This window comes from Otolemur garnettii, unplaced genomic scaffold (assembly GCF_000181295.1).
Source record: "Otolemur garnettii isolate 467f Iridium unplaced genomic scaffold, OtoGar3 scaffold00128, whole genome shotgun sequence".
NCBI lineage: Eukaryota > Metazoa > Chordata > Mammalia > Primates > Galagidae > Otolemur > Otolemur garnettii.
The window spans coordinates 310,418-323,639 of NW_003852523.1; the positions used below are offsets into that span (position 1 = coordinate 310,418).

Here is a 13,222-nt window from a genome sequence, read left to right on the forward strand (position 1 = left end):
GGAGCTTCCAAAGTTTTTAATACAAAGAGGAGCCTGGCTTTAAAATAATTTACAGGTTATCTTGCATTAGAGTTAGTTACATGTTAGTGTATTAATGTCAATATATTTGAATTAGTGAAATACATCTAAAAGCATCTATTATATTTTTCTGTCCTGCCTCATGTCACCTTAAGAATAGGGTATGAAATTAGGTAGATGGACCAGCCGATTAATCCATGCTATCATAGCTACAGGCGAGCCTTCCTTAGACCCGGGCTAACTTTGACCAGCTTAGTTTCAAATGATAAAAGTAATGCCCAGTTTCTCCCTGGCCTTTGGCGGCATATCCCTGACACAGCAGGTGTCACTGGATGTCTCTGCTATTCTGATCAGATGTGTTTTCCTTTGACTTTGCATTCTGACATCGGTTCCCAGTTACCAATTTATCTACCTTATTTCTCTGAAAAAAGGGGGGAACTGTCATCAGCAGACTGGCTTAATACTGCTAAGAAAACGGAGCACATTAAATCGTGTCTGGTCACTGTTGCTCACTGGATGGAGGCCACCAGCTCATTTAAAATGCACAAAGCCAAATTCACTTTAACTTGATCTTCCTGTTTGTTCACTGTCAAAAGTGGACTCAGTAATTGATACGAACCAATAAAATTACCTAGGCAGTTTTCTGAATACTTTTATTAAATTGCTACCCGTTCATCTATTATTATTTTAAATAAAACTTTCCAATTTTTTGTTAGGAAAATTTCAAATTTTCACACATAAATGGCAGTGCTGTTCAGAGCCACTGGGGTGGTAGCACTCAGGGGAGGGATCGAAATTGAGGTCATGATACCAGGGTGGGCCCATAGTCATTATCCTCTGTGATCATCAAGTCAGGGCTGTAAGTCGAGTGGGTGGTGGGGGATATGTCCCTAGAGGGCACTGCTCCTCATTTGTCTATAGGAAGGGGACACTCAAGTCAGAACTAGAGAAAAGGGTTCTCGTTTCTACAATGACAGTGTTAGGTACAGAGATAAGAGGAGGATCTAATTTTCCTGAAGTCTGATCCAATACTTTTTATAGTGAATTCTTATCATATACAATTCACCTGTAGCAGGTGCATTTAGCTTCCTCCAGTCCTAATTTAGGCATAATACAATTAAAGACTGTCATCTTTTCAAGCTTCAGTTTTCACTGTGAGTACTACATATTCCTACCTATATGCAGCTGTACAGTTTCATAGTTAAAATTGCGCATAGTGTACTTGGTAGACAATTTAAGTCATTTTCTATATAATTCTGACCACAGGCAATCTGTGTACTAATGTCTCAACTTTAGGTAGGCCCTAATCAAATGTAAAACGTAGTGTTTATGTACTAAGAAAAAAGACAGCCCTCAGGCTGATCATCACTAAGTGCCTCAGCTGCTTTTGTTAGTTGCAACCTTCTGGCTCCAACCCTTTACTTTCATTTGCATTTCTGATAACATGTTCTCTAAATCAAGGCAAAAAATACAATCCTTGCCTTCTAACTTGTTGTAACCTAACAATTTACAACCTAACTGGTATCAAACGGACAAAGGAAAGTGCCTACATTTGGATTTCCTGTTTTCACCTAAAGGTATCACCCTAACCAATTTCCAATTTGAATATCACAGATGGCCTTGATTCTAATCCTTGGCCCAAGTTCAAATCATGTTCAATCAGGGTGAATCATCTGGACAGGTACAGCCTTTTCAGAGGGTTTTGAATCAAGAAATGCCTCCCTTGCTAAGAGTCCCAGACAACATCTCTCCCCAGAACCTTATTCCACACCGTTGGAGGCTGAGTAGCCCTCAGAAACGTGGCCTGCACCCTGCATTGCATTTGAAGCTGGGAACCAAGAGAGCTGTCTGCTTGGCTGGGGGTCCTGGGGGACCCTCTGCGCAGGGAGGCTTGTGGCTTTTCGCTGGGATAGAGAACCAGAGGCCTTGAAGAAGGCCAATCATGTCCCAGCTACTCGAGAGGCTGAGGCAAGAGAATTGCCTAAGCCCAAGAGCTGGAGGTTGCTGTGAGCTGTGATGCCACAGAACTCTACTGAGGGCGACAAAATGAAACTCTGTCTCTAAAAAAAAAAAAAGAAAGAAAGAAAAAGGAGGCCAATCACATGAGTCAACAGAAAGGGATAATCCAATGGATAGATGGAGAGCCACAGAATGATGCATTCTATTGGTGCAAATAATCAGTGGTTTCACTAGAGGGATTATGTATATTTTGTGTATTTTATATATACACAAAAACTAAGATGTGAGCTTAGTCATCTAGGGCTTTCTAAGGAGTCCAGGGTTTTTCAAGATTAAAGGCACCATCTCGTGCTATGAACCTTTCAATGTGGATGGGAGTAATGGCAAATGGTTCACGCATGTATTTAATAAATGTTTATTGCACTCCTACTGAGGGTGTAAGAACACACACACCCTCAGCCCTCAGGGGGTCCACAGTCTAGGCAACTCCAGGATGTTGAGAGAGAACAATTTTGTTCTATGTGGATGACCAAGAGACTTTGAAATTAGTTCTTTTTTTTTCTTTTCTTCTTATAAGGAAAAGAGGTTAGACTTGTTAATATGAGAAGGGCCAACAGCTCCTTGACAATCAGTAAGACGTGTTGGACTTTAAATAAGACTCTTATAAAACTAACACTAGAACCAATGGACTAGTTCATAAAAGCAAATGCACACCTTTGTACATTTTCACAGCCTGAAGATTAAATAAGTAAAATTTATTTCAAGGCAATCCTTTGAATTGCAACTGATATAAGGAAAAAAAGGTATTTACTCACTACTCAAGCTACTCTGAAATGAAGTTTATGATTTGGAAAAAAATGGCAGTAGGTGAAAATTTAAAGTGTGTCTATGTCTTCTCTAACTTTCACAGGGGTGGGTGTAATTTATAACGTGAGGTTGGAAGGAACAGCAAAAGGCATTAACACTTCCTGGTCGAGCCCCCCGGCGCGCAAGCTGCAGCCCTGGTGCTTCATTTTCATTAACTTGTTGACGGTTTAGAACTGAGGAAGGAGAATCAGACGGCCTGGGCGACAGTCTTCAATCTGACTGTCACCATCATGAGATCTTGGGCAAGGTCCTCTAAGTTTGGGATCTTGCTTGGCACAAAGCTGGGTGCTCCCATGCCCATATCAATTGGGATAATCCGTGCACAATTTCACATGGTGCCTGGCAGACAGCTTGTGCTCCAGAGGACGCTGTCTCAGAATCTCCGCTAGGAAATGCCAGTGCTGGAAGGTGCTCCTAGAGCTGCCTTTTTCAACATGCCCGGCTGTTTCCTGGACATACGGGATTTAAATGTGGGAGTCAAGTGCAGCCTGCAGTTCATTAAACCATTGCCATGGAGGCCACTGGCAATATAGCAATTCTGTCTCTAAATGATGGACTGAGCCATTTCCCCATTGTAAGAGCTCCCTCTCTGAAACATAATAGCTTGTAATGATGCCTCAATTAGCTGGAATTATTAGGGATTGCAGAGATGTGCTGCTCTGGCTAACAGTATTCTTGAGATTACTGAAATTTAATTAAATCCCTAAATATTCATCTTTACTATTTTATGGAAACAATCCCTCTCTTTTGTAATTCTAAATGAGAATTCTGTTCATTCTAAACAAAATTTCTCAGCCAGATGGTAGGATACTGAGGGGCAAGAAGGTGGTAAAGTCATTCTCAGGATTTTTATTCTGAGTCATTGAATGGATCACTGTGCTCAGCACAGCAATATTTAAGCAATTGAAAGTTTCATATTTTGGAGACAGCCTGTGGTTCCACAAAGATTTCTCATTTAAAGCAAAACAAAAACATTTATATCAATAAGAAGTATCTCCACCTTACATTATTTTCTCTGGATAAACATTCTGAGATGTCTATAATAATTAAATATTTTAAATATTTTTTTTTGTTTTATGAGTGATTGTAACAATCACATACATAAACACAGGCCAATAACTAGAATCAAGTTGTCCTTAATTTGCCTTAAAAGGGGGTCAGTTGATTCTGAAACTGACCAGAGGAGACTGTTAAAAGAGACATATTAGCAGAGCATATTCAGCAAATTGGAATTTTCTGAAAATTTAAGGAATTCTTCCAGTACTTCATTAAATATATGCTATTGACAATCTAGAGCTTTAAATATTCTTTCTGATTTCAAATCAGAAACAAAACATGCCGTGAGTTAAATTGTTTTTGCTTATGCAAACCTGTTTGTCTTACAAAGTAAGTGAAGTCAGAGCTAGAAAATGAACCTGTATTATCATTCACATCATTTTTATTTGCTTTAGAGTCACTTGCATGGTCTCTTGAGTCCTGTGAAGGCATTATCACCTTAGCATCTTATTTAACTCAGAGTATAGAGAAGTACTTAACAGCCTTTCCTGGGCCTTCACCCTGCACAATACAGACCTCAAATCTGGCTCTGGCTTTTGGATTTCTTTCCATGTACAACACTTGTCTGTGATGGGCAGAGGCCCTGGTTTCCTATTAAACTCACCACTCATTTATTGGACCATTTCTGCCCTTGACTTTTAAATAAATTCTAGTAGAAACTTGTATGTAAAGTAGTTGGTCTGGCTGGTACACCGAGCATGGATCACATCTTTGGGTGTCTAGGCTACCTCTGTACACTCTGGGGTATTTCACTGTATCTTAAGGCCATGCTGTTTGGTGACCCTGCTAGCTGAGATGCCCAATGCTTCCAAGGCTGTTGTGACAGGGAGCACGGGTTGTCCCCTCATTCTCGAGTCATGTATACACTCACTCCCTTCTTCGTGGCTTCATCATTCAACTATTTATGCAACATGTGCAAAGCTGGATAAGACCTTGTTCCTGCCTTTAAGGTGCTCATGGAACAGCAGCAGAGATAGATGCCTGTGAACCAGGCTGTACCAACCATGTGATGGGAACCCCACTGAGCCTTATTAGGTGGGGCAGTTGACAGACACAGACAGGGTGGCTGCTGGACACTATTTTAGACTGGCTCGAGTCAGGTTGGCCTGAGTGGTCATGCTGACTTGGGGCTGATGGAGACCTTGCAGGTGGGGGACTTCACAAGTGGGGGACCTCACAGGTAGAGGATCTGGCAGGTGGGAGACCTCACTGGTGGGGGACCTTGCTGGTGGGGGAACTTACAGGTGGGGGACCTCGCAGGTGGGGGACCTTACTGGTGTGAGACCTTATAGATGGGGGACCTTTCTGGTATGGGACCTTGCAGGTGGCGGACCTCGTAGGTGGGGGACCTTGCAGGTGGGGGACCTCTCAGGTAGGGGACCTCGCAGGTGGGGGACCTTACAGGTGGGGGACCTCGTAGGTGGGGGACCTCGCAGGTAGGGGACCTCGTAGGTGGGGGACCTCGCAGGTGGGGGACCTTACAGGTGGGTGACCTTGTAGGCGGGGGACCTTGCAGGTACGGGACCTTGCAGGTGGGGGACCTTGTAGGTAGGGGACCTCGTAGGTGGGGGACCTCACAGGTGGGGGACCTTGCAGGTGGGGGACCTCGTAGCTGGGGGACCTTGTAGCTGGGGGACCTCGCAGGTGGGGGACCTCGCAGGTATGGAACCTCGCAGGTGGGGGACCTCATAGGTGGGGGACCTCACAGGTAGGGGACCTTGTAGGTGGGGGACCTTGAGGTGGAGGACCTTGCTGGTGGGGGACCTTGCCGGTGGGGGACCTCGAAGGTGGGGGACCTTGTAGGTGGGGGACTTTGCAGGTGGGGGGACCTTACAGGTGGGGGACCTCATAGGTGGGGGACCTCGCAGGTGGGGGACCTCGTAGGTGCGGGACCTTACAGGTGGGGGACCTCATAGGTGGGGGACCTCGCAGGTGGGGGACCTTGCAGGTATGGGACCTTGCAGTAGGGGACCTCATAGGTGGGGGACCTTGCAGGTGGGGGACCTCGTAGGTGCGGGACCTTACAGGTGGGGGACCTTGCAGGTGGGAGACCTCGTAGGTGGGGGACCTTGCAGGTGGGGAACCTTACAGGTGGGGGACCTTGCAGGTGGGTGACCTTGCAGGTAAGGCACCTCACTGTTGGGGGACCTCGCTGGTTGTGGGACCTCGCAGGTGGGCTGCCTTGAGATAGAGGCCAATCAACAGGCCTCTGACAAGGACAGACAGTTATGGTCATACCAACTTGGGTTGTTTCAAGAACAGCCTGGTAGGACCCTGTGAAGGGGGTTCTCATGGAAGAACAGATGATGTGTCCCCAAGGACTGGCCAGATGAAGAACTGGCCAAAAGTTCTTTAAGGACTGACCAGTCAGAAAGAAGTAGAGAAATGTCAAAGTAGAGATATCGTCAAGGCCTCAGTAGAGAATCTTTAGAACACATGCACAGTTGAGATCGCGTGTCCCTAAAGGAACTAGCCTCATTAGCATAGTAAAAATCACACCCACAGGCACCTTGACAGTTTACAAATACCATGGCGACCCCCAGAAATTGTTTTATGAAGATAGAAAAGGAGACGGTTCCCAATTCCAGGAATTCTCTACCCTTTTCTAAGAAAAATCATAAATGTTCCACCCCCCACTCAATATAAAATTAGGAAGTCAGCATAAAAGAAGAAATCTTGTTAAACTTAGTGTCTGTCCACTCACGGGCGGGGCTGACCTGCTCCTTCTGAGGAACGCACTGTGCTTCCATCCTTAATAGAACGTCGGCACTTTGTCTGCTCACCTGCTTGTTTTGTTCATTCACTCCACTGACTCGATACCAGCAGGGATTCCTTGTTACTGGGCACAAGAACCAGGGAACATGGGCCCCTGACATCTGGTCCCCCCCAACACCATCACCAAGAGCAACAGGTAAGACAGAGGATAAACTCATAACTCCACTTTGGAGCTTTACCCATCTTCACCGGGAGAGACACACACAACCCAAGCCTTGAATAAGCAGGACTGGGCAGGAGAGGTGGCTGTGAGAGGGAAAATGCCACCTGTGGGCCACTCATGGGCAGGAGTGCCCGGGGCAGGTGAAGGCCCTGCACCAGGGTCAGCCCGATGAAGGGTGACCTCGAGTGAACTGCAGGATTGAGCTGTATTCATCTGGCCATGGGCAGCCGTGAAAGAAATAACTAAAATAAAATGGGAAAGCTGTTTATTTTGTTCGATAGAAGGTGGTGTTACAGAATTAAACAGATTATTTGTTTACAAATTAAGCAAATAATTAAACAAATTTAGTATCTATCTCCAATATTCCAGAAAGGCCATGAGGGTGCCCCTTACCTTTATGAGATTTCCCCCCAGAACCCCAGAATTCTTCTCTCCTCGACCCCAGCTTCTCTGCCTACTATTCTGATATTTCCACCCTGGTAGAGAGAGTTGGGGAACCCTCTTCGGGGCTAATGCTATTTCTGTCTTTTTTTATCTCCATCTTTCTTTCCCTTTCTTCAGCAGTCTCCTTACAGGAAATGTACATTCTGAGCTTTCATACCATAAGGCAGAGACGGGTATGCACAATGTACTGATCTTTACATACACTCTAGATCAGTGGTTCTCAACCTGTGGGTCATGACCCACAGGAACTGTACTAAAGGGCTGCGGAATTAGGAAGGTTCTAGATGGTGCATAATAGCAAACATTTTGATTGAATCAGTGACATGCTTTAAAAGCTCATTGCACAAATCCACCAAAGTGAGATGGTACGCTGGCGATTGGGTAGCCCTTACCTCATCAGTCAGTTAGATACAGTCAAGCCCGCCTGACAGGCTGTGCCACAAGGGCCCAACACCCTGAGACAGATGACACCCCTCCATGAACAACACACTACAATCCGTTCACAATCTAATGAAAGCCAGGCTTCCTCTTAACACCACCCCCCCCCCACGTGCTCATCCTTTCATCCTAAGAAGAAAGTTAACTGCAATTTACCGACATTTGCTGGTGCTTTCTACAAAGGGACAAAGGACATAATGCCTTTCAAAGCCTCAGCAGTTTTCATTTTTACTTCTCAGAGCCAGGTACTCTGTGGACAGACACCTCGATCACACAAGACCCAAAGAGCATTTGAGGCCACAGTAATGCCTGGTCTTTTTAAGTGCAGGCTAGTGGGAAAACCTTCAGAGAGTCTTTAATTCCAGACAGAGTGAGTCAGCATTCCGTTTGTAGGATGGCGGGAGTGTGTGTGGGGTTGAGGCTTGCTGAGCACCTTTTCTTATACAGTGTGTGTGATGCTCGCAGGTGGTGGCTGTGCTGACAAAGACACCTCAGCCCACGCTCCTCAGCCTGTACCGTCTGCAGCTGAACCAGCCTGTCAAGCTGCCCGCCCGAAACACAACTCACTGGCTGGGGTTGAAAAAAGCTGACACAAAGGGGCTTGCTGCATTAATGTGTATTAATACCAAAGGTGGTCTCCGCCCTGATGATGAAAATCCATTTTTGTCACAGATCCTGATCATTTTATGGAAGAGCCAATACTAGAAAGAAAACAATAAGCCAGCTAACAGCAAACAGGTGCAGCGCCTACAAGTGCATCATGCCAAGACCTCACTGTGGCTGCTTTCTGCTCTAAGAAAGGATGTGAAAAAAAATGGGTTGCACGTAATGAGTGAAATTCAGAATAGAGCAGGAAAGGAAACCTTACAGAACTCATGACCTGATAACAATGCTCTAGGTCAAATGGAATTTGGTGAAGCTGGTTACCTCCAAGAGCACATCAAGAAGGTGACTAATGCCCACGGTGGTTTCACCTACCAGGACAGTGCCAGGCTACTGACTGGAAGGTTGTGGGATTGGAGTGCCCCAAAGTGCTGGTGTGTGACAAGACTGCACCAGGATCAACACTGCTTCCTTCATTGAGAAAGTTTGCTATGGAAACCATGACAGCCAAGCAAAGCCACGTGCTCAGTTCAGCCTCTCTGGAAGGAAGTATGGAGAATCCTCAAAGAACTCCAAGTAGGCCTTGCGTTGGATCCTGCGATCCTACTACTGGGCATCTACCCAGAAGAAAAAAATCACTAGACTGTTTATTACCATTCAATTTACAATGACCAAGATGTAGAATCAACCTAAATGCTCACCGACCCAGGAATGGACTAACAAACTGTGGTGTATGTATACCATGGAGTACTGTCAGCCATAAAAAGATAGAGACTTTACCTCTTTTATATTAACCTGGATGGAGTTGAAACATAGTCTTCCGAGTATCACAATGGAGAAGCAAGTATCCAATGCACTCTAGACCAATATGAAGCTAGTGGATGATATACTACACAACTACACCAGAGAAAAACTCAACCCAAGTGAAGATGGGGGAAGGGGAGGAGGGTGGGGGATGGGTGTCCTCCTACTAATGGGCCCATGTAAGGGTGTATGGCACCCCTCCTGAGTGTGGGACACAACTCCAAGATAGACTCTACCTAACATTTGCAAACATTGTGACCTAATTGTTTGTACCCTCAAATTAATATGAAATAAAAAATAAAATAAATAACAACAGAAAATTAAGAAAAAAACAGGGTTAGCAGTGCCCTTGTTTACACTATGGGTCAAGCTTTCTTTCCCTCCCAGCCTCTGGCAGCCAACCTGAGCCAGCCAGCAGCCGCTCAGCTCCCAGGGCCACACTCTGGGAAGCACTGCCTGGGAGATGGCCCATTTCAGCCTCTAGGAAACTGCGGGTCTTAGTTGAGGACATGGCTGCTTAGTGGCCAGCTAGGACTTCTCTGCTTTCTGCCTACTTTCTTGGAGACCATACCACACTTTGCCACTTAGAAAAAGCAAGTGGGGAAATTTTGCTGGAATGAAGTTAGAAAGTATAGTCAGAGACACCAATGTCACAATGTGTGAGGTGACCAATGCTTAGGACCTTGACCAAGGTTCAAAGAAAGAAAAAAGATACATAATTTTACTCTCTGTGGATATACAATTTTCTGTATAAGTATTCAAGGTGTGGATAGAAATACTGGCTTTTAAGGACTGGGCTTTTAATCTAATTTGAAAAATAAAAATTTCTTGAAATGTTAGCTACTTAGAATCACAACACTTAACCTGGGTGAAGGGCTCGCCCCATGGGGAGACGCCAGGAATACACGTGTTTGCTTTTTACCTTCCAGGTGACCCGGATGCTCTGAGACGAGATGGGCTCCAGGTGAACTTCCTGAGGTGGCCCGTCAGGAGCTGTGAGGACCAAAAAACCCACAGGCAGGTTAGAAACGCATTCCAGAGTAGAATGACTCTTCCAGGCCACGCATGGGCCCCGAGCCACCCCAGGGTCAGCTCAGGGCTGCAGGTCTTCCGTGGCAGGGGGCAAGACCAATTCTGCAGAGTTCTCTGTGCAAAGTTTGCCCTGCGTTTACTTGTTCTGTGGAGAACGAATGTTGGGGACCTGCCATTGCATTTTCTCTCGCCATGTCTCTGACAACTTTATTAATCAGCCCTTTGAGCAAGCAAAGTTAACTTTGAGCAAGTTAAGGGAGACAAGAAAGTTGTCAAACAAAATTTCTTTCATAAAACTCGTCTCTGGTGGGTGTTGGAGACCCTTCTCCTCCCTTCAGGATCTTTATTTAGGGATGAAATACTGTGGGTACTCAAGTTGCTCAGAGCTACTTGGGCCCAAAATAGTCAGGACTCTTCTGCCTCCTTGATTGCTTTCGTTCTCCACACTTTCCAGTTTAAAATCCGTTCTAGCCACAGGCAGCAGAAGCAAAGCTGAGGGAGAATGAAGCAGGCAGCTCACACCAGCCCACCAGCAACGGTGGCAAGTGTTAGGGTGTCGCTGAGAGTCCCTTCCTAACACACCCTGTTTAGAGCTGATTCATGAGCGTTAGAGATGTGCTGCCTACTCTTGCAAAGTGTGGAGCTGAGAGGGATAAAACCATTTGCCCACCAAGAGTTCAGAACGTAAGCAGAGCAATCAGACACACTTGCTGGGGGCTAGACAGTAAGACAGGCCAGCAGGTACCAAGCAAGTAAGTACCCTGACTCATGGGAGTCAGCAGAGGAGACCCCTTTTGATTAAAACATGCTTGGGATTGGCGATCTTGAGATCATTGCCGAACAACAAAAGCATCATTCAGATTCTGTGGTCATTTGCAGAAGGTCGGCTAGAGCATGGCAGATAAGAAAATCCAAGTCGTGGATACCAGCTATTTTGGAAGAGTTGGGAAGTCAAAGGAAAGGTAGGGATACCTTTAAGAGAAAGGGCAGATTGGCGGAGGGCATGACCAAGAGGAATCTGGATTGCCCAGGGGTCAGGCAAACTGAAAGACACCTGCCCCCTGGGCCATCCCAGCTGTGGCCTGGAGCTTTCTTCTTCCCCACTCAGCATTTCTTGCCCGTGACTGCAGGCGCCCCATGGCAGGTGGTCCTCACCTGGGCTTGGGACCCTGGCCCCACTGTGCTGTGCACGCATTTGCAGGCCATAGGTCTCTGCTTGTCTCTGGTCACCCAGTAGACATGGCGTGAGGAACTGAACCCAGAGTAAGTCCTGCCTTTGAAAGGGCAAAGCAACTTAAGGATTCTGGAACCCTGAGCAGGTCCCTTTCCTCTCTAGTCTCTGGGACAGAAGGTTCTCTGGGGGTACTGTAGCCTCTCAGATTGGATAATTCCAGAAGTGAAAAGGCTCTGGTAGCACTGAAGTTTATGTCCAGAACAAAGCAAGGCAAAGGTTTGCACCCAGCTAACTGTGGTAATCATGGTAAAGCTCTAATTTCTGCTCAGAAGGTCAGGTCCTTTGTGCAGGAAACTTTTTATATCAGATTCAGTAAAAACCCATCGGAGGATGTGACTCAATGATGAAGCCATGAGAGACCCAAGGACTCCATGTCTGAGCCCTTTGGAGGACATGACTCAGTGCTGAACCTGTGGGAAACCCAGGGACTCCAACAGTGCAGAACTTCCGTTCTCTGATGGCCTATGAAAATTCAGTGGTGTTTCAATGAGCTCCCCCATAGCTGGACTTGCACATTGCATGCACAGATTCATAATGCAAACAGTGAAGGATTGGCTGCCCCATGTGTGGTCCCATGGCATATGACTTTCAGGGGCAGCTGCTAATGGGGAAGCTGGTTTGCAGGAAGGGCCAGCTGTGCACGCCACACGGCTAATCCACGTCAAGGAGACCCAGCAAGTCAGACACTCTGGTCCATTAAAAGCTGATCCCGTCAGCTCTGACAGTGTCTCACTTACTCTCCTGACATCTCCTTTTTAGGGGGACACTAAGGGTTGTTGAGAGGACTGCTAAATGGCGTGATCCTTGTTTCATGGCTGTTCTCTAGGTCAAGTACATTAAATTGGTATAATAATGCATTTGTGCACTTTCATATGAAAGTAAACTTTGTCTTGCAGCATTGGGATCATGCTACTTTCCGACAGTAGGGAGGGATGCTTTATATACTTGGTAGTGATTCCTTCTTTATATGCTTTGTGATGGGGACAGCGGGGATCTGGAACTCAGATTCATGGAGTAGCAAGACTTCCTCAGAGATCCAGAACCTTTTCTGGGAAGGGACAGAGAGTGAGTGGCGTAGGCTCTGCCAGCCACACGCAGATCCCTGCTGCATGTTCTGCTGCATGATCTGCTGCATATTCTTTGTAAGATGCAAAAACTATTCTTAGACAAGGGTACAAGTGAATCTTTCTAAAAGTAGAATACAAACGTCTTAACACAAAAACTAAAAAATGACATGAAGGCTATGTTAACCAGTTTGATGAAAATATTTCAAATTGTATATGAAAACACCACACTGTGTTGCATTAATGTACACAGCTATGATTTAATTAAAAAACAAACTATTCTTAGTCTGAGAGTCTGGGGTGTGTAGTTGAGATGTGGTCCACAGTTGTAGATGGCCAACACCTAGTGAAAGAAGGGCAGGGTGAGGCTCACTGTGGGGAGACGGCCGCCTGAGGGTACACAGGGTGCCCACGCCATGCTCCACCCAGCTCAGTGCTGCCAAGGGCGAGCTCAAGAACAACTGAAAATTTAGTTAATCTGAAATTTCCAGAGTTCAAAAAATGAAACCTAATTCAAAAGTTTTGCACAGCACTAGGTGAACCCCAACCAAACACACCCAAGGGCCGATATGCTGCGGGTTACAGCTCATGACAGGGGGCTCCCAGGCTGCAGGCACAGGTGCCTCTGTGGGGGCTGCTGGAGCTCTGACGGAGCATCTCCCCCTGTCTCCCTGCTCTTCCCCTCAGCCTTCAGGGGCTCCCCTTTCACTGCTCTCTGTTTCTGTATGAAGCCCTCATCTTAGCCTTTCTGGGATGCTGAAATGA

At 46.1% G+C, this 13,222-nt stretch overlaps 1 protein-coding gene across 1 annotated transcript in view; it reads right to left on the reverse strand.

Moving 5' to 3' along the window:
- The window catches only part of DSCAM (DS cell adhesion molecule), a gene marked incomplete at its 5' end in the record, with an annotated part of 730,460 nt that overhangs the window by 155,213 nt on the left and 562,025 nt on the right, over positions 1-13,222 (reverse strand). Inside the window, one exon of the mRNA XM_012810262.1 lies at positions 10,050-10,120. Within this exon, the coding sequence (XP_012665716.1) occupies positions 10,050-10,120 (71 nt within the window). The remainder of the gene's footprint in view (positions 1-10,049; positions 10,121-13,222) is intronic.